The sequence below is a fragment of the Polypterus senegalus genome, chromosome 10, assembly GCF_016835505.1.
Source record: "Polypterus senegalus isolate Bchr_013 chromosome 10, ASM1683550v1, whole genome shotgun sequence".
Taxonomy (NCBI): Eukaryota; Metazoa; Chordata; class Cladistia; order Polypteriformes; family Polypteridae; genus Polypterus; species Polypterus senegalus.
In genome coordinates, this window is record NC_053163.1 from 106,213,896 (window position 1) to 106,235,989 (window position 22,094).

Genomic DNA, 22,094 nt, shown 5'->3' on the forward strand with positions numbered 1-22,094 from the left:
CGTTTTTAATTGCACACTGTCTCTGATGGTTTAGAGTGCACTCGGTGAGAGCTGTGGATCCAATTTTCCAACATTTCTCGGGGGGCTCAACATTACGGTTCAGCTAAAGTGTTTCATCACCTTTAGAGTTGTGACACATGGACATATTGATGGACACAGTGGAAAAATAATTTATCTTAAAGCCAGCAAAAACAACAAGGTTTCTAAAATTCTGGGGAATTGTATTGAGGCTGTGAACACATTTGATTTGCCTCTTTTGTCAGAAGTGACGAAAGGTTTAGAAAAATATTGAAGCTGCTAGAATAATGCTATCGAAACCTCTGTATGGTCCAGATGGTTTAACACTCTTAAATTTACTATACTTTATGTTTTGATGTACACTTTGTTCTGTTAGAAAAGTGGCCTTCTAATGTTAACTTGAATTAATTCACTACAGCTTATTTTAAATCTTTTTATAAGACAGAGGAAGTCATATTGCAGTTAGAGGCATTCACAATCAGAAGGTAGAACATTTATGGAGAGACATGGTATACAGTTACCAGTAATTACTATTCAGCATTCCAGTACCTCCAAGAAATGCAAGCTCTGGAATCTGACAATGAACATCATCTCATTGTTCTGATCCCACAACTCAGTCAACACCTTGAGATGTTTATTAGAGTTTGGGGTAAGCATCACTTTTTTGTCAGAGCAAATTGAGATGACAATAGCAACTTTGGATGTGTGGCCTTCTATCCAATTACAACAACCATACAACTGCAATTAAAATGTTAGGATCAAACCTGGTAAGTTTTTTGCACAACTGCATGTAAATTTAAAAATATCTGAAGCTAGTTCTTAATCTGTAGAAAATATAAAAAGAGCACAACGTTTTGTACAGATAGACACAATCTCCCTGTGCAATTACTTTTTCTTTCACTTTTTTTAAATGTTTTTCACAGAATATGAAATTGACTGAGATGGACCAGTTCCTCATCATGAAATGCTTGCAACAGTAGAAATCCCAGAATCTCCACATTCTATTCAAAATACTGCTGTTGCTACCCGCTCACTGATCATAGACTCACTGAAAGGGAGCACATGTGTTTGGTGTTGATATTTTTCTTGAAGCTTGTCAGTGTTGTACAGAATATCTATTGAAGGTAAAAAAATTAATTCAAGATATACAGTTTATTCCAATTTTGTAATTTATAAAATGTCAAAATATGCAAATTCACCTTTAAAAATAATTAAATTACTTATGTAAATAGAAATAAAGTAATTTTTTTTGTAAATATAAAAACTTAAAACACCTTTTCTTAATGAAAAAAATAGAACTCTAGAGCAAAACATTATAAAATGTCTTACCCATTTTAAAACAGTTTCTATACATAAACTTTTATAAACAGAAATTAAGCCATACCAAACCCACAAGAATTTTTTTTCCCCTAAATCCATGTCCTCTTTGAAACAGTTGTAGGAACTCTTACATGGAATTCTTCAAGTACAAGGGCAAATGTTTGCTTATGGGAACTTGGAGTCATCATGAAGAAATTCCAGAGTGGTAGATGGGCTAAATCCTGTTGCTACTACACAATTGCTTCCCATTACAAATATAAGGATTTCTTTAAGTGTGACTCAACAAATTCCCACTGGGTAGGACAAAAATAAATATATTTAAATACTATAAAATATTATTTCAGTGCATAATAGGTTTGACTTTGTAGGTTATGTGTAATACTCAAAAGAGGGTAGACATGAGACAATTTAAATAATATATTTGTCAAGGAAAATCTTTGAAATCCCGTGACTAAGGTTATAAGATATGAGACATATTAAAAAATACCACCTCAAGGACAACAGATGAAGTCCACTAAGTAAGGGTAAAATAGTTCTTGGGTGGATTTGAACTTATAGTGTCACCATACAAAGCACATTGATTTTAGTCTTAATGTAAAATGTTCCACTGCCTTATAATGATAATAAGAATGACTCAGCCTATCTCAGTAATCTTAATAATATATCTGAAAATTAAAAATTAAGGTCCGAGAAATAATGATATGCTGTTGTCCACAAAATATTTAATGTTCATTGGTGTGACAGAATGAGAATACTAACAAGCCATAGGATTAAATGAATGTGTTTCATTAAGAGCTAAACAGGAAATTGGTTGAATTTAAAATAGTGGACTTTTAGGACTGATTGTACCCCCTGAATTAGTTGGTTATCTGTTGACTTGCTTTGTTAAAGAAATAAAAATAGGCAAGTCATTCATAATTAAGACATATGCATTATGTTAAATTTGCAGCAGTAATTCATTACTAATTAAGAAAGTGGCTGGAGTGAAAACCTGCACCCATTGTGTATCTTCCAGGATTGGAGTTTGGTACCCCGATATGTAGAATGTAACTGATCTATAAAACCTAGCCTGGCTGCTCATGAAACATATGAAAATCATTAAGAAACCATACTCTCTGCAACCAGTAGGTAATCTTTCCATTAGCTGACGGTTTCGTTTTCTAGTTCATACTAGTTGCACCCTCGCTGTTATTTAAGTAACCGTTCTATCATCTCCACTGTCAGCTTCAGATTGGTATTTGCAAAAATGGGCTTGAACATGGCTGGGTTGAGCCCTTACTGCATCACGAAGTCCAACATGAATGAAGTCCAACTAGGAATCAACAACTAATCAAATATCTGGTTTCTTTATCCACCCAGTAAGTTTCAGAACCTGTCTTGTGAATTATATGGTTGCAAATAAACTAGAAAGAAAATATTTGTAATAGGGATACCCAGCATAAAAATGTCAGCTGTACAGAGTAATTCATACTAGATCCTAGCTCCACAAGACATCAGCATTTGATTTTATTTCCTTTATTTATAAGTTGAAGTGGGCCTGTTTTTTAGAGTTTATTGGTAATTGTAATTATAATATCCTGTAGAAAATAGCAATATTTGTAAATTGATTATAGAACCTTTCAAATGGTGGTCTTGTTGTCTTAAGATCATACCAGTTGATTACATCTTACAGAACCTATTTTTTATTCTACATAGTAATAATCATTAAGCACCCGGCTAGTGTCAGATGATTATTACACTTCTGAACTGCTATCATCAGTTCCTGTGGACATTCTGATTTTGCTATCTAATAGAAAATGTCAGTCAATCAGTCATTCTCCAACCTGCTATATCCTAACATAGGGTCATGGGGGGTCTGCTGGAGCCAATCCCAGCCAGCACAGGGTACAAGGCAGGAACAAACCCTGGACAGGGGGCCAGGCCACCGCAGTACACACCCACCCACACACCAAGCACACACCAGGGACAATTTAGGATCGCCAGTGCACCTAACCTGCATGTCTTTGGACTACCTCAGACAGCAAGCATTTTATTTCTCGGTCACTTATATCCTCCATATCTGCTTGTACACTGTGTGCACAATCATTAGGCAAGTGAGTATTTTGACCATATCATCATTTTTATGTGTATATTCCAACTCCAAGCTGTATAAACTTGAATGCTTATTGGATTTAAGCATGTCAGGTGATGTATTTTTGTGTAATGAGGGAGGGTGTGGCCTAAGGAGATCAACGCCCTATATCAAGGTGTGCAGAATTATTAGGTAGCTAGTTTTCCTCAGGCAAAATGGGCCAAAAAAGTGATTTAACTGACTCTGAAAAGTCCAACATTGTAAAAAGTTTTTCAGAGGGATGCAGCACTCTTGAAATTGCTAACATATTGGGGCGTGATCACAGAACCATCAAACGTTTTGTTGTAAATAGTCAACAAGGTTGCAAGAAATGTGTTGATAAAAAAGAAAATGTGTTGATAAAAAAAATGCAAATTAGCTGCCAAAGATTTGAGAAGACTCAAATGTGAAGCTACCAGGAACCCATTATCATCCAGTGCTCTCATATTCAAGAAGTGCAACCTACCTGGAGTGCCCAGAAGTACAAGGTGTTCAGTGCTCAGAGACATAGCCAAGGTAAGGATGGCTGAAACCCAACCACCACTGAACAAGAAACATAAGTTGAAATGTCAAGACTAGGCCAAGAAATATTTGAAGACAGATTTTTTCAAAGGTTTTATGGACTGATAAGATGAGTGACTCTTGACAGACCACATGGATGAGCCTGTGGATTAGTAATGGGTACAGAGCTCCACTTCAACTTAGATGCCATTATGATGGAGGTGGGGTACATGATGAGATACTAGATGAGCTAGTTGGACCTTTTCGTGTTGAAGATGAACTCAAAATCAACTCCCAAACCTACTGCCAGTTTTTAGAAGACACTTTCTTCAAACAGTGATACAGGTAAAAGTCTACATCTTTCAAGAAGTCTATGATTTTTTTTTTTCTTTTTGAAATTTTATAAATTTTATTGCAATCATTCCATACAAATCAATCAATTTTTACAAAAAGTGTGATTGAGAGCAAATCTACCCCCACCCCTGAGAGAGAGAGCAAGGCCAACGGAGTAAAACTTAAGGCTTGTAAACATACCTAAATTGATGAGTTTGATAAGCCAAAAGAGATGAATGGAGAAGAAAAAGAAATACAGAAATAATTGCTTCCTCTGTGTTTTAAGAGCTTATTCTAAAATATTACTGAATATATCCTGCCATGTTTTGAAAAAAATTTGTACAGATCCTCTGAATATTTTGATTTTTTCCAATTTCAAATAATATAAAACATCGGTTTCCTACTGACCTCTTCACGAAATTTGGTTGGCGGCTTCCCTGCGCTAACCGAAACCAATGTACGTACTTATTTCGATAGTATGACGCCACTGTCGGCTGCCATATTGAACTTTCCAACGTCACTAATTCTCCAACTTCCCGTGTAGGCAGAAGGCTGAAATTTGGTAGGCTCATTCCTTACAGCTTACTTACAAAAGTTAAGTAGGTTTCATTTCGAAATTCTGTGCGTAACGGTCATAACGGTTGACAACATTTGCCATGTTGAACTTTCTTATTTATGGCCCCATCTTCATGGCCCCATCACCCTGCGCTAACCAAAACCAATGTACGTACTTATTTCGGTGGTATGATGCCACTGCAGGCCGCCATATTGAACTTTTCAACGGTCTTTGAGTGCTCCTCAGGTTGGATAAATACAGGATATCTCAGGATAATAAGAAGATAATATAAAAAATAACATTGCTGCTAGCGGAGCTCCGCTTCAGACGTCCATCTCTCGTAACGGACGAGACCAGATCATGATTTTTATGCAGGTCAATGCTCCATCGCTTTCATTGAAGTACTCCACTGAGTGGCTAGCTAGTTAAGGCCTTAAAGATGAAAGAATAATGACATTGCCCCCCTTCCTTATCTGACCTAAACGCTTTTGAGAACTTGTGGGCCCTTCTTAAACGTGCGATTTACAGGGAAGGAAAACAATATACCTCTCTGAACAGTGTCTGGGAGGCTGTAGTCACTGCTCCACAAAACGTTGATCGCCAACAGATCAAGAAACTGTCAGACTCCATGAATGAAAGGCTTTATGACTGTTACTGAAAAGAAGGTGGCTATATTGGCCACTGATTTTTTTATTTTTATTTTTTTGAAATGTCAGAAATGTTTATTTGTAAATTTTGAGTTGTTTGTTTATTCTCACTGTAACAGATGAAAATAAAAAAGTGAGATGGGAAAATTTCCATTTTTCCTGTAGTTGCGTAATAATTCTGCACACTAATAGTTGCCTAATAATTGTGTGCACACATGTATTCCCCTGATGATGTTCACACTCACATTTCCTTTGTTAAACATTCAGGTTTATTAACATTTTGGATTGGCTGATAGCACTGTATTTGTTCCTTATTAAAATGAATCCTCAAAAATCCAACTTGCCTAATAATTGTGCACACATTGTATATTGTCAACTGGAGCAAAGACGTGTGGAGGTGATCCTTAATGTACAATACTCATTGCTAGTAACTGCTCTGCATAGAAATAGTTTTTGGACTGAGAATGAGAAAACATTTAGACAAAGAAATTTGCATTTCAAATTGGTGTATCAGCTTATGTCAAGAAGATAGGATGGAAAAGAACTGTTCTGGACATTATAGAGTTCGCTGGTTCTCTGGACCTGTGAACATCGGGCTCTTTTATATGCTGAAGTGCTTACCTGACAAATTCTCTCATTGGCCCTTTGAAATCTATAACAACTTTGAATTCCCTTCATCGTCCGTAAATTTGATGCCGAGTCATTTTTTAACAGAGAATATGTCCTTCTCATTGCTCACAAAGCCACATCCCAGACGTTTTATATTGATATTAAAGCAACCATCTTCATCCATATAGATTTTTTTGGGCAATAAGTGCAGAATATCTTGGACACTAAAACAAAAACGATGACAAAACCTTGCTAAAAACAAAATGTTAAGAGCTACAGATTTTACATTGAAAATTCTAACTTTTCAGCTGTGTCACCTTTTAAGGATTTGTGTATGGCTTTATTGAGCTCCTCACTTGAAATGTCCATATTGATTAGATTTAATTAGTCTCTAATGATGAATACAAGAACAAAATATTTCACAATGTAAAAATGTTAAGGTTATCAACTTTCAGAAACACTGCTCCTGAAGCTGATCACACCTATAAATAAAAACACAGGACAGTGGTTCAACATTTTCTGAAGATGTCCTATGTAGCAACGTTTTCATCAGTGCTTGCTGTAGAAAGCAACATACATGTAAATGTTACATTACCAGAGGCAGCTGGTAATCCCTCATTTAAGTGTTGTTTCACTTGGTGAATCATTAGGTAGTTGTGACTGCCTGAGTAAAGAAATGACAGGTAAGCAGATAATATTTAATGTCAGTTACATTGTTGTCTCACTTTTTAAAAGGTAACTTTCATAGTCACTTCAGAATTCTCACTTGTTAAATACTATTTATAGTGCACCCTTTATTATACTGTACATAGTAACTTTCCTTAATAAATATTAATCTAATAGCTCTACAATTATATAGCCACAGGATACCTCTACATTACGTTTTTTTATAGTTGGAACACAGAGTAGTTAAGTGGTTTACACCGGGCAACAAATTGTTAAAGGGAAAGAAATGGGAACCTTGTGCTTTGATGCACATAGCTTTAGCCATGAAGCCACACTGCTTACCCTAAATGTGCACTGACCATGGAACAAACATGCTTTAAGTAAACTTTGAATTGGTTAGCAGAGAGTTGTGGATTATTTGAACCTTCAAAATTTTAGTATTATGGCTACCTTTGAGTACATGCACTTGTAGCAGAACACTACCATTCTAGGTATAACCAAACAAACATAACAGGTAAGGCATTTATACATACTAAGTTTGAAACTTACAAAATGCTACAAAGGTGCATATATAAATATCTCTCTATTATAAAAAAAAATCCTGGGAGGGAGACTAGAGAGACAAGATGTGATCTTCTCGGAAGACAATTTAACATCATGTGAAGACAATTTGACGTCTCGCAATAGACACTTTAACGTCACTTGAGACCACATTTAAAACAAGTTCATGGACATCTAACCAAGCAGTTGTTGGAATGCCTTTGGCAAACAAACATCATGTACTCCCAGCTGTTAAAACAGTGACAAGCAGAACACGCAGCTTGCCAGCAGCAGCAGGAAGTCAGTTGATGATCCAACTGCTTCTTCTTAGCGTGCATTCAGCTCCCCCACCCCACCCTTCACAATGCGAGTGGCAGAGACACGAACTGGAAAAAGGACAGCTGCTGTACAGGCTTTGAAATGATTGACGAAAAGCAGAAAATGCAGCTCGACTGCAGAAACAAGCCAGCACATGATCCGACTGCAACTCCTTGGCATGCGTTAAGCCCCCCTTCACAACGTGAGCGGCAGAAGCAAAGTGGCAAAAGGACAGCTGCAGTACAGGCTTTTGAATGGTCGACGTGCAGCGTGATGAAAAGAACACGGAGCTCGCCAGCAGCAGCAGCAGAAAGACCGCAGATGATCTGACAGCATCTCCTTAGCGTGTGTTCAGCCGTCCCCCCTTCACAACACGAGCAGCGTTATATGTCCTGCGAGAAAGATTTCAACCTCGCCCGGGGCCGGAATTAAAGGACAAGTATTGTATTTACAAAAGTTTTAAAGTAAAAGTGAAAATAATACATATGTAATAATTCCCATGAAAATAACAATCTCTTTAATTTGTATATTCGGTAAACCAAACCCAGGGGTGGGCGAGTGAAGCAAGCAGTGGGCAGAGCCCCCTAGTTATATAAATATTATATATGTTATATTAAAGTAAATATTACAAAGTGCAAAATATTAACATTTTTTTACCTTGTGCACAGTCTCTTTATGTGTTGACAAATTGATTGCAGAGGAATCATTTTTTCACTTGTCTGGCATTTCTCTAAAGCCAATTCTTGAATCTAAAATTATAATTCAACACTGCAATTGCTGTAAAAAGCAACCACTACATCATAGAAAATTGTTGATGGTTATGATATTTATGTAGCGATTATCATATCTGCATCAGCAGACTTTCATAATTAACAATTTTTGTTTTACAAGTTATTTTATACTTATAATGATAAAGTGTGTAATTCTGCACAAGTTATTTTAATAATTAAGTCAATAATCTATAATTAATATACATGATCAGTTGTGACAGTTTGCTGTCTTAAGTTTGAAGTCAGTAGTCACAAGGAAAGTCAACTTAATGGTAATAAATATTGGATAATTCGACTGAAATCATTCTTCCAAAAAGCATTAGGCTTTTATTCATGTTTTTGAAAAATAAATAAATAAATTCATAAATACATACACACATTCATTTGTTTAAAAAAAACACTAGATCAAAATAAAGACATAGGAAAACAATGGAACATACCATTAAACATTTTATCCTATAGCATTTTCATTTTAAAGCACACATTTATTACAAAAGTGAGTCATCAGAAATACCACCATTACTGTTAGCAATTACCTCTTGTTCACAGCCTCTTTTTGGTATATAGGTTAGTCTGAAGTGGCACTTTGAGTCAGTCCAGTTCAATGACTTATTCTGCATTAATACAAAACCAAACTAGAATCAACTTGATAACAACAGTACAAACAATTTTTTTTGTTATAAAATTCAAGGTACAGTTTTTATAAATTGAGACAACAGCCTTTCTGGAGCATATCTAAACTGCACATTAAATGAGGATCTCTGTCTCTTCTGTATAGAAAGTTGGAAATTGTAATTTTACTTATATTTGTATATTTTTTTGTTTTTATTTTATTTTCAATTATGGCTAATGTTTAATTTATGTATTTATTTGTAAGTTTAATTTATGCCTTGATCTTTGCGCTGTGTTTGTGCAGTTTGTATGGCTCTATAATTTCAATAAAAAGAATACAAAATTATTATTCATTGTTAATAATTAGTTTGCAGTTAATTGCATATGCTTTCTTACAGTAAACACGAGCAAAAAATACGATTTAAAAATATCCAAGAAAATCAAATATCGGGGCAAATACAGTATTTGGAGAAAATGTTAAATTATATTCACGGTGTTCTTTTGTTGTAGACCTTTTGGTGTATCTCTGTGTATGTATTGCTTTTGATTCTAGGTATCAGACTTTTAAAAGAGCGTTGAAGCTGTATTTTGTAGATGTGTGCAAAATTGCCTGAAACACAAAAATCAAAGTTAAAGTACAAAAAACGTTTCCCATGTTAGAAAATATTGAAAGTGGTATCCCTTTCTACCTTTTCTAATTTATATAAATAATCTTGATAAAACTATAACTAAAAAGATACTTTACTGACTGACATCTTTTCTAGAAAACTAACCACAAATGGACATACTGTATAATAAATTAAGACTAGGGCAATATGAGGCAGATGAAGTTTAATGAAAACAAATGCAAAACTTTACATCTGCATATGTGATTACATATTGTTGGGTGGTTGCTAAGTCTTGACAATATACCTTATGAAAATGACTTGGGATTGATAGTGCATTCATCACTGTTCTCATCAGAGCTTGGTTAGCATGCTGTGTGTGGAGCAGAAATGTAGGCAGATTATTAGGGTATACAGCACACTAGTGAAACCTTATCTGGAATAGTGTGTTCAGTTTGGGCCTCTCTTCAGTGCAGCTAATAGTCCCTGGGTTATTTCAGTTTAATTCAGTATATGGCCTTGCATTACCTTTTTTGATTTTGATGTAACTTGGCATATGAATTGCACCAACCTTCCAGAGCTCAGAAATATTTTACAGACATTTTAAACATTTTAACATTCTGCATAAGCTAAATAACTAAGTAAAAACTATTAAAACAAACAATAACAACCCTCTCAAATATACACCAGAATCACAAGCGGTCACAGTGAGGCATTACAAATGCGTGTTTGCGTCGGCATAAATGAGCCCCAGTAGTGTTTCTGAAACATTTCTGCTAAATGCCGTATATACTGCCGTATAAGTCAGGTCTTGAAACCTGAAAAATCGATCATAAAATCGGACCCACTTATATGTCTGTTCAAAAATGCGACTGTTAATTTTTTTTTTTACATCTTCTTGCTTCCTCCAATCTTGCACCAGTTTATCAAACACATCAAATTTTTTTACAGCAGTGCAGTTACCAATTTCTTTTGCTACTTCAACAACTTTTAATTTAAAACCAGGTTTACATTTTCTTCTGATCAAATGCTCCATCGTAGATAAGGGATGCTCTTACAATAAAGGTGTATTAGGGTATGAGATACAAAAAACACAAAACAGTGTAAACATCGCTTCAGAATAGTTTGTATATTAACTTGTGGTCATGTAGGCACAATGCAATGTTATGTTGTTCCCTCTCAGGTGGGTGTTAGCATATCATAATCTCTTGGACTAATAGCTTGAGTTTTCCGCATTAGACTTATATGGCTGAAATTATAAAATACTGGAAATTATACAATACAATGAAGCCTGGACTTATACACGGGAGAACTTAAACGCGAGTATATACGGTAATTTATTGGCTTAAAGTACGTAATGACCGTGTGTGAGGATGTGTATCATTGTTCATAATGCTCATTTTTGTGTTCATTCATTCTTTCTTTCACTTCTGTCTCCACTGGGTTGTAAGTATATACCTTATCTGTGCCTGCATTTTTAATTAGGCTGATGATTCAAAGTGCCTCTTGAGAGCAGACAGTTTATCGATCTTTTTGAGTGTGATTAAGCATTGCCATTTATATTATATTGCAGGTAAGTTATCAGTCCTTTATGTTATGCTTTTAACTGTTGCTCCAGCTCTTTGCCTCTACATCATTGGACAAACAACTTCTACGACGAAGTGAAAGGTGCTGAAGCTTGCAGTGCTAGCAATCGATAACTGGAATATTTAATATATCCTGCTTATAGTTTGTCAGTGTATTTTACATTTCTAAGTATTGCAGACATAAAGTAGTCTTCAGATCCTCTTCAGTCTTCTGAAGCAGTTGTTATAAGCTGGCACTCAGGTTGGTGATAACAGCTGCAGATCCTTGGCAAAGTTAAAATCCATTTATATGATATTTCTAATGGCTGCTATCAGTTGCAAGCCAGATCAGATATAATCATTAAATTAATTAATGAGGATTTGAATTAGCAAAATATTCCCAACACGCTAATCTCACTATCTTTTATTTCTCTTATTTAAGAAAAACAAGCCTGAAGTGTAAATATTCTACATTGTTGAGTATCTGGGTTTGGAAGTGGGGTATTAGAAGCTCATAAGTAAAGAAGCAAAAAAAAAAAAAATCATGAGCGTTATTGTACTTTCAGCATTTTTAATAAGCTCTTTTTCAAAAAAAGACAATGTTTTCAAATTAGTAGACTTTTTAGAGCTTTTTCCAAAATACTACTTCAGTGCAAATGAAAGGCTAATACTTCTTCAGTGCAAATGAAAGGCTAAACAGAATATGAAGACCTGCATTTACAAATGTATCTAGCCAGTATGCAGGCTGTTTTGTTGCCATTTTCTTTGTGGTATTTTATTTGCACTTGAATCTGCCCAAACGTATGCAAGTCTTGTTTTAGTTTTGCCCATAAAAACCAGATATGTATGCACTTGCTTAAATAGGGGAGTCTTATTTGAGCTGTGGAATGAGTTAATGTGGAAATCTGTACTGGCCTGTAGCATCACTTTTAAAGTCTTGTTGCTTATGTGCAAACCACAGTTGGCTTTTGTTTCAAATATTTGAATTTGGTGCGAGCAGTCATTGATAGTATGAAACCTAATCTTATATGGATTAGAAACTTTTCATAAGACTTGCTATTACTGGAGATGTATTAATTATTTGAAGTTTTGTGGTAACCATCAGAGGTGTCAGGCTAAAGAGGGTTCAGTTAGGAGCATTTTCATTTACAGAGTACAAGGAAAATACAGTACTTTGAGTGTGTTCTGGAATAAAATTTACAAGTGAGATATTATTGTGCTTCATGCCAAGCAGTACGCCCATATGATAAAACATGCATGGTCATGCATTTTATTTGTACTGTGATTGGCGGCTGGAGCCCTTACCTGGCCAGCATGCCCAGTATGAGGAAGGACCTGGGGAGAGAGTATTTTCAGGACACTTTCTCCCCTGGACCGATATAGGGCAGCACCCCTTGGTTTCCAGCAGGGCCATGGTTCATGAGCATGGGAGCACAACCCTGCTGGAACCTGTGGCCACCGCCAGGGGGCGCATGGACCTTTCAAAGGGCCTTATTCCTTGGCAGAAGTGTGGCCAGAAGAAGCTTGTTGGCCACCTGGAGTCCTTCCGGGTGCCCTATAAAAAGGGGGCCAGTCCCAAACATTGGGGGTCCAGAGTAGGTAGGAAGAGGACAAAGCATGAGGAGTGGAAGCAGAAGGACTGGCAACAAGGAAAGGACTGAACTGTTTTTTGGGTGTCGAGTGATTGGTGCACTGTGTTGTAGGGAGCAGGGTGATTTGCTCCCCAATTGTAAATAAATGGGCATTGTCTGCCTGTCTGTGTTTGGGTTGGCTTCACAGAACTTAAATACTAAAAATTGTTTTACCGTTTAACACTAGAGTCCCTGAAGCTTAATTTTCGTTGCCCCATACCTCCTTAAATTTTCCTGACGTACGAGCTTCATTGCTGCGCTAAAAGCTTGCTTTTGTTTTACAAATGTGTGGTTTAGCAGAACGCAGCCTGCTACAATCCTCCATTCGTTCAGATGAAGGCATCGCCCTGCTTAAATCCTTACAGTTCAAATCTGTGTTGAAGTATTTATTTGGCTATGCGTTTGTATGGAATTATACAGGTAATGAAATTTGTGATTTGAAATCCATACATGTCATGTGTGTTCTGTGTCTACAGCAATCTGTGTAAATACAGAATGACAGAGGAAATGTGAGGCAAGAAATGCTGAACATTGACATGGTGTGGGATGTGTGAAAACTGAAGCCCAAATATCCAATAAACACTTTCACAAAATGAGCAACAAAATAAGTATTCAAGAATAAAATCGAAAAAAAGAAATTGCTCAATTGACATGTTGCTGAAGCCCAACTATCACGTATGTATAAAATAAAAAATGATCGCATATGTATGTGTTTGTTCATTTCATTTTTAAGCAGTTGTCACAGTTGTAGCGCTGCTTTGTGTTTGAGTTATGCAGATGGTGCTGTGGAAAAGCTACCGGTTAAATGTCTCGAAATCCCAGGTTAGAATCTCTTTGTTCTCCTTTTATTTAGCACTTTGAGTAGTGAGCTGCTATTACTATCACATAATAAAACCATACGTGTGATGCAAGTCTATAACATCCCGTGTAAATTTATGGTACATGTAAAAGTTTTTGCTGAAGGGATAAAAGCAGAAATTAAAAAGCAGCTTAATCATTTCTTTTTGGTGTTATGTTGAGCAAACAGATACCGCAGTGTCTACGGTGGATGTTACTTTTTCTTGCATACGGGCATTTACATCAACATGTTGTTTGAATAATTTTTATTATTGTTTTATTCTTGGGTTGAGTTGTGTTAGGCATCATACAAAGTCCATATTTTGCTGCTGAAATGTCATTTTTTCAGAGTTAGATGGTTGCCTTAGCTGTGGGTGTATCTAAAGCTAGTTTTCTTAAAAGAAATCCTTGATGGGGATTTCATGATGCCAGCATTTCAGTACTTGATACCAATGAAATTTAATGATAATTGATATCTTTCAATACCACAGCAAAACCAGAAATCCTGTTCAGCCATTTTTTATTAAAAGCACCTCCATTATTAATGTCAACAATATTGTGGCTTTTCTGTAATAGAATATAAAATGTATAAATACTAATATATTTACTTCTTTGGGTGCCACCTTTATCCAAGATGATTTACAATATTTGAGATGCAACTGGTTCCATTTCTTTTGTTTTTCTAGTTGGAGCACAGACAGGTGAAGTGACTTGCTCATGGGCACACTGTGCAAGCAGATCAATTTGAACCTGCAACCTTAGTGTTTGAAGTCCAAAGCCTTAACCACTATGTAATGCTGCCTGCCTCAACCTATGCTTCTCTGCCACTGTATTAACAACAGCTTTAAAATACTGGTTTACTAGGGCCCTATGATTTCCGCAATGCAGAAAACAGGGACGGAATCTCAGAATTAACACATGAAAATGGATTTTAGATTTAAAAACGGAAATGTGTGGAAATGTTGTTTTACAAGTAAATGCATTTCTTCATAGAAATTCAGCCCTGCCTCTGTTTGTACGTGTGTTTCCTGTATGTCTTCTCATTAACACTAGAATTAAGTAAAACAATAAAGTAAAACTAAATAAAAAGACGCTAACTTTGACAAGTACTATACATTTACAGCAGCTGTTACAGACACAAATCTAATGTATGCTTTTATTGTATAATATTAACAATAAGAACAGCTCACTACTACTTATTTTGGGAGACGTTAAGACACGAACCCACAACCTTCTGAATCAGAGCCAGCAGGTCCAACCAGTATACTACCCGAGAAGTCAGGACAACCCGCAACACGAACCTGATTTCTTTTTCTTCGGTTATAGTCTTGGATAAAAGCGCATTTATTTTGTTATACTTGTATCTTTTGTGAAAGTGTTTCTTTGATATTTGGAATTCAGGCTTCACAGATTATACACTTCGTGTCTACATTTTGTCAATTATTACTAAAACATGAAAAACGTTTCTGTTTTAATGATGTGTTTACTGTGCATAGATTGTTGCAGACAATGGGACACACATGTTCCAAATAACGATATAGTATTTATAAAAGGTGTCATTTTGCTTGACTTCTCACTCTATACAACTCTAAGCAACTGACACGCAGGTAAACAGACTTGAACTGAGAAAACTGTGCATCGGTGGGGGATGTGATGGCAGACTGCTTGCTGTTTGCTGCTTGTCAACACATTTAAAGGGCAAAAAACGCTGACGGAGAGGTGAGAAGTGTTTTAAGGTGGGACGGATCTACTAGTTTTTTTGTAGGCTCTGGTAATTCTGGTGTTAAAGGCATGCAAATTAGCTAGCTGCATGAGACAGAAATGTCGAAGTGAGCAGTATCAGATACCCTAAAAAAAAACTAAGATGCATCTCAAAAACTAAAACACAAGCTTCATTGCAAAATTGAGGGCACAACAATGGCCCAGCAACTTTTACGAATCTGGACAACTTATCTGCATGTTTTGCCAACATGTACGGAACATGAAAAGATACTTGCTTTGACCATGTCAAGTCTAAAACCCATCTCAAGAACAAGGACATCAAAAAGTGTTCCCTTTCAGGCAACAATAGAGGAAACAATAAAAGTGTCAGATGCAAGACGCCTGTTTGTGGAGGACTTTGTAGTCATGTGAGTCAGACATACCACTCAAAAATGATGAAGATGCATCATTTCTTTATTAAGCATTATAAACAAGGAGGTGTGTTGGAAAATGATAGCAGTCTTTGTCAAACTCATTTGGCCCGTGTATTTGAACAACATATGGATGCCGTTCTTCGAAAGATTCGTGGCAGTAAAATTTATGTTGTAGTTGATGAAACCACTGATAGCCGAGACCACATATTTCTCAGCATAGTGATAGCTGAGTAAACATTTGGTTGTATGGTAATTCTTTTATGTAGGCAGTCATAATTGTACATGAAGTTATATTTAACCGGTTTTAACAGTTTTTCCCGTAGAAAAAAGTTATTAGTGAACAACACTGGTTGTTAACGAATTCCCTTTTTAAAATTAACAATTTTGTTTTTGGATGTGATAAATGTTTTGCCTCACGGTGACGAGGCATCGCAAGGTCCACATTTGACTCTTCTATTGTAAACTCGGCACCTACAAACCTGGGCAGAAGAGCAGGCTTCTTCTCAGATGCAATGAACCCTTAAAAGCGGGTTTGTCTTTCTTTTTTTCTGTTTAATTCCCAGATTTAGCATCTTAGTTTGCTTTTGCTTGTAATTATTTTAAGATATACAGTAGATGAAGCTACAGATGTAATGATGCACGTTTTCAGTATGTAAATATTTAAGGTTTAAAAATCATTATATATAATGTACATAAATAAAAATAAAAATCTGGTTTGCTTGTGACATTTACTATTGTTTGATTTGTATTTGCAACTTTAGCTGGTTAAAAACAAACTAAATAGCAATGGATGAGTCAAATTGATTCAGTTTTCAAATGCCACAAAATCCTAGAACTTTACTTTTCCAAATCTGTCTCTCCTTTTATTATTATTACTAGACATTAAGCCTGTTACAATAACGGGTGCTAGAACAGTAGTGCATAAACATTAGTGCATAAACATTAGTAGGAACAGTCTATATTAAATGGAAAGGGACCTTGTATGTGCTGTAATATGCATCAATGTATTGTGTGCCTTTAATTCTCTCTCTCAGTAATACTGGTTTGTATTTCCGTAAAATGCCTGTAATTTTGTCTTGACAGTAATACGGTGGAACCTCGGTTCATGACCATAATTCGGTCCAAAAATCTGGTTGGAACCTGATTTGGTCGTGAACCAAAGTAATTTCCCCCATAGCATTGTATGTAAATACAATTAATCCGTTTCAGAGTATATGAACTGTATGTAAATATATATTTTTTTTAAGTTTTTAAGCACAAATATAGTTAATTATACCATTGAATGCACAGCGTAACAGTAAACTAAATGTAAAAACATTGAATAACACTAAGAAAACCTTAAACAGAGAAAACTAACACTGCAAGAGTTTGCGCTATAGCCTTACAACCCGCTCACTAAAAACACTTTTTTTTTTTAATGAGTTTTAAGCACAGGGAAAAAAATGAACATTTAAAAAATCCGTAATTTAATAAACAACCAAGAAAAGTATCATTGCAACAATGCACGTGCGCGGCTGTGTATGTATGTGTGTGTCTCTCTCTCTCGCAGGCCTCCGTGTGTGTGTGTCTCTCTTAAGCACACTCCCATGTGTGTGTGTGTCTCTCTCGCGCATGTGTGTCTGTCTGTCTGTCTGTCTCATGCGGTCTGTGTGTGTGTTTGTCTGTCTCTCTCTGCACAGGGAATGCACAGGCACAAACTGAACACGTGCCGTGTGGCCCCGCGCATGCGCACTTCACCAGAAGACACACATACACTGACACCTGGACGCACATAGGGGTTTTATTAAAGAGGATTATTATTATTATTGTTACATTTGCCCAAACTTTAATTTCCTGCATGAAGTTTTACATTAATCCATTATTTCACCACAACTGTAAAACATACTTTGTTGTACTGTTTTCAGTGTATCATATATGACTGATCAGACTTTATTGCTTAGCCTGTATACTAGTGCAGCAGTGCAATATTAACTGAACCTGCAGTTTAACTGGTAGACTGCATTGCATTCACCAACATACCTTTTCAAATATATGACAAATTGGCTTTCGCTATATTTGTCACATTTTGGGGATTATATGAATTGACCTTACTTTAGCTTCAAAGTCCAGTACCAACTGTCATTCAGTGCTGCGGGTACTGAAAAAAGAATTATTATGTGTTTGAATTATTGGTATCAACTAGTACTGAAAAGTGTAAGTTCTTTTGACATCACTGCCATCTAGCAGTTAAAACCAAACAATCAACTCTGGACCAATTTTGACAACATTTCAGAATTCTAGCCCTTGATTTCAACTTTATTGACACCCACATTGAATTTTTGTTGGTTTACCTGGTTGACATCCACTAGAATTTGTGTAACGTTCCTAGAGTGTCTTATTTTGGCTCTGAACTACTCAGGCTAATATTACATTTTTGTAATTAGGTTGGAAGTGAAAGTATGCTTGATTTATTTTCTGAAAACTGGAGCATATTTTTTCTGGAAATGCACATTTCTGTTATACTTGGTACACAGGAAGTTTTACAAATTGAGAATTAGCTGGAATGGCATTGAAGATGTCTTGTTTGCATCTATCCTCCTGGATTTGAGTTTATGCATTTAAAAATATGCATAGTATAGTTTAAGCATCATTAAGTTTATTAAGCCCTCTTTTTAAATCCCACACCTTTACAGGCAATTCTGAAGAGAATGAAACTAAACCTATCCAAACTGAAGATGCCAAAGAAGAGCCAGGGGAAGGGCCAAAGCTCAGAATGGTAAGTTTGCCTGGTACATATTGTTCATATTAGCAAAACTCCTGACTGGAGCACATTTTTAAACATAGCATTATCTGTGTGTATATAAAATATATGCATTATACACACACTCACATGCACATGCCAACCTGCTGCTGCTTTACTAGATCAGGATTGCTCATTTGCAGTCTTGGTAAAACATTTAGTGTGGTTGCTCCTACTTGTGTCAGAGAAGCCATGGCAAATTGTAACATTAGTATGACTGTAAGGATACCATATGCTCTGTTAATGTTTTAATCATTAATTTCATTTTGGTTTTCACAGTTTTACAGGGATTAAAGAATTGCATATGAATCATGCAATTGGTAAAAACACCATGAGAACCAAATATTCCGACAAAATATAAAAGGGGCTTTTACATTCATATATTCATATTTCATGTACAGTTCAGGTCCATGCAATAGTTGGGACACCCTTGGCCAAAAACATATTTTGTTGACATTTGAAGTAAGCAAAAAATAAATAATAGTGAAAACAAGTTTGACAACAAACAAACTAAAACTGGCATTTTAATGAAAATGTTTATTTGAAGAACTAAAAAAAAATAAGAAATAAATAGGAGTAAATATGATATTGGCAACAGTTTGGGTACCCTACTAAGTTAATACTTGGTAACACCCCCTTTTGCAAAAATTAGCAAAGGTTTTTGTAGCCAGCTGTGCGTCTTTGAATTTTTGTTTTGGACATTTTCCCCATTCTTCCTTGCAGATCTCTTCCAGCTGTGAGATATTCTTGGGCTGTCTTGCGTGCACAGCACGTTTAAGATCTACCCACAGATTTTCAGTGATGATCAAGTCTGGGAACTGCGAGGGCCATTCCAAAACCTTCACCTTATGTTTCTTGAGGTACTTCATAGTAGATTTTGAAGTGTGTTTTGGGTCGTTGTCTTGTTGTAGAAGTCCTTTTTTAGCTTCAGTTTCTTGACTGACTGTCTGACTTTCTCAGATTTGTTGATATTTGGTGGAATCCATTCTTCCCTATACTCGCACAATGCAATGCTACTCGTTGCCACAAAACCTCAACGCCCAGTACATCCACCCTTGTACTTAAGGTGGCAAATGGTTCTTCAAGTTGAGCTTAGTTTTTCTCTAAAATAAACCTTTTGTAGTTGTGGCTAAAGAGTTTGATTTTGACTTTATCTGATCACAGCATGTGTTCCTAAAATGCCACTGTCTTTTGTAGATTTTTTGTGTGATGAGAAGATTGCAAACGTTTACTTCTGATGGCTCTTCCATGAAGGCCAAGTCCATTACAATGGTGTACCACCACTCATTTCTCAGCAGAACCTGCCTGCAGGCCTCATGCAGCTCTATGTGGGTTTTGTTTTGTAATCTTGCACAATATACAAGATGTTCAGTCTATCAGTTGAAGAGTCAAACAATTTATTAGGCTTTGGAATTATCAGCTTTCAGATTCTTTACAATTCTTAACCAGACTAACACATAATAAGGTAAACTTGACCAGATTAAGGACCTAATGAATTCTGAGACCTTACAGATGAAATTTCCAAACTTTGTTTTTTCTTCCTCAGCTAAATTGTAACTGTACCTGACAATTTTCATTAAAATGTCATTATTTGTTTGTTGTCAAAGTTGTGTTTACTATTTTTTGCTTCATATGTCAACAAAATTTGTTATTTCGTCTGGGTTGTCCAAACCTTTGCAATATTCATAATTACTGTTTGTTGATAAGTTTTTGAATACAGTGGGATGCAAAAGTTTGGGCAACCTTGTTAATAGTCATTATTTTCCTGTATAAATCGTTGGTTGTTACGATAAAAAATGTCAGTTAAATATATCATATAGGAGACACACACAGTGATATTTGAGAAGTGAAATGAAGTTTATTGGATTTACAGAAAGTGTGCAATAATTGTTCAAACAAAATCAGGCAGGTGCATAAATTTGGGCACCACAAAAAAGAAATGAAATCAATATTTAGTAGATCCGCCTTTTGCAGAAATTACAGCCTCTAAACGCTTCCTGTAGGTTCCAATGAGAGTCTGGATTGTGGTTGAAGGTATTTTGGACCATTCCTCTTTACAAAACATCTCTAGTTCATTCAGGTTTGATGGCTTCTGAGCATGGACAGCTCTCTTTAACTCACACCACAGATTTTCAATTATATTCAGGTCTGGGGACTGAGATGGCCATTCCAGAACGTTGTACTTGTTCCTCTGCATGAATGCCTTAGTGGATTTTGAGCAGTGTTTGGGTCGTTGTCTTGTTGAAAGATCCAGCCCGGCAGCTTCAGCTTTGTCACTGATTCCTGGACATTGGTCTCCAGAATCTGCTGATACTGAGTGGAATCCATGCGTCCCTCAACTTTGACAAGATTCCCAGTCCCTGCACTGGCCACACAGCCCCACAGCATGATGGAACCACCACCATATTTTACTGTAGGTAGCAGGTGTTTTTCTTGGAATGCTGTGTTCTTTTTCCTCCATGCATAACGCCCTTGTTATGCCCAAATAACTCAATTTTAGTTTCATCAGTCCACAGCACCTTATTCCAAAATGAAGCTGGCTTGTCCAAATGTGCTTGAGCATACCTCAAGCGGCTCTGTTTGTGCTGTGGGTGGAGAAAAGGCTTCCTCTGCATCACTCTCGCATACAGCATCTCCTTGTGTAAAGTGCGCCGAATGGTTGAACGATGCACAGTGACTCCATCTGCTGCAAGATGATGTTGTAGGTTTTTGGTGCTGGTCTGTGGGTTGACTCTGACTGTTCTCACCATTCGTGCTTCTGTCTATCTGAAATCTTTCTTGGTCTGCCACTTCGAGCCTTAACTTGAACTGAGCCTGTGGTCTTCCTTTTCCTTAATATGTTCCTAACTGTGGAAACGGACAGCTTTCTGTATCCTTCCCCTAAACCATGATGGTGAACAATCTTTGTCTTCAGGTCATTTGAGAGTTGTTTTGTGACCCCCATGTTGCTACTCTTCAGTGAAAATTAAAGGAGGAGGGAAACTTACAATTGATGCCCTTAAATACTCTTTCTCATTATAGGATTCACCTGTGTATGTAGGTCAGGGGTCACTGAGCTTACCAAGCCAATTTGAGTTCCAATAATTAGTTCTAAAAGTTTTGGAATCAATAAAATGACAACGGTGCCCAGATTTGTGCACCTGCCTGATATTGTTTGAACAATTATTGCACACTTTCTGTAAATCCAATAAACTTCATTTCACTTCTCAAATATCATTGTGTGTGTATCCTATATGATATATTTAACTGACATTTTTTATCGTAACAACCAACGATTTATACAGGAAAATAATGACTATTAACAAGGTTGCCCAAACTTTTGCATCCCACTGTGGTTTTAAGCATCAGCAGCACTCCAATTCTCTGGATGCAGTATGTAATATTACAATATGTTTCCCATTTACAACTCTGCATGTCTCTTCAAATAATAGCTTATCAGAATTTTTCTTTGGATAGCTTATATTCTGTTATTGTTAGGGCAAACTTGACTCCAGCTGACAAACTGCTTGAAAGTTAATTTTTATGCTACAAGGTGTATTTTG

At 36.3% G+C, this 22,094-nt stretch overlaps 1 protein-coding gene across 2 annotated transcripts in view; it reads left to right on the forward strand.

Moving 5' to 3' along the window:
• Positions 1-22,094, forward strand: part of LOC120537389 (zinc finger MYM-type protein 3-like) — a 180,756-nt gene that overhangs the window by 40,275 nt on the left and 118,387 nt on the right. For both annotated transcript variants that reach the window (XM_039766293.1, XM_039766292.1), the window contains exon 3: positions 18,446-18,528. In XM_039766293.1, the coding sequence (XP_039622227.1) occupies positions 18,446-18,528 (83 nt within the window). The remainder of the gene's footprint in view (positions 1-18,445; positions 18,529-22,094) is intronic.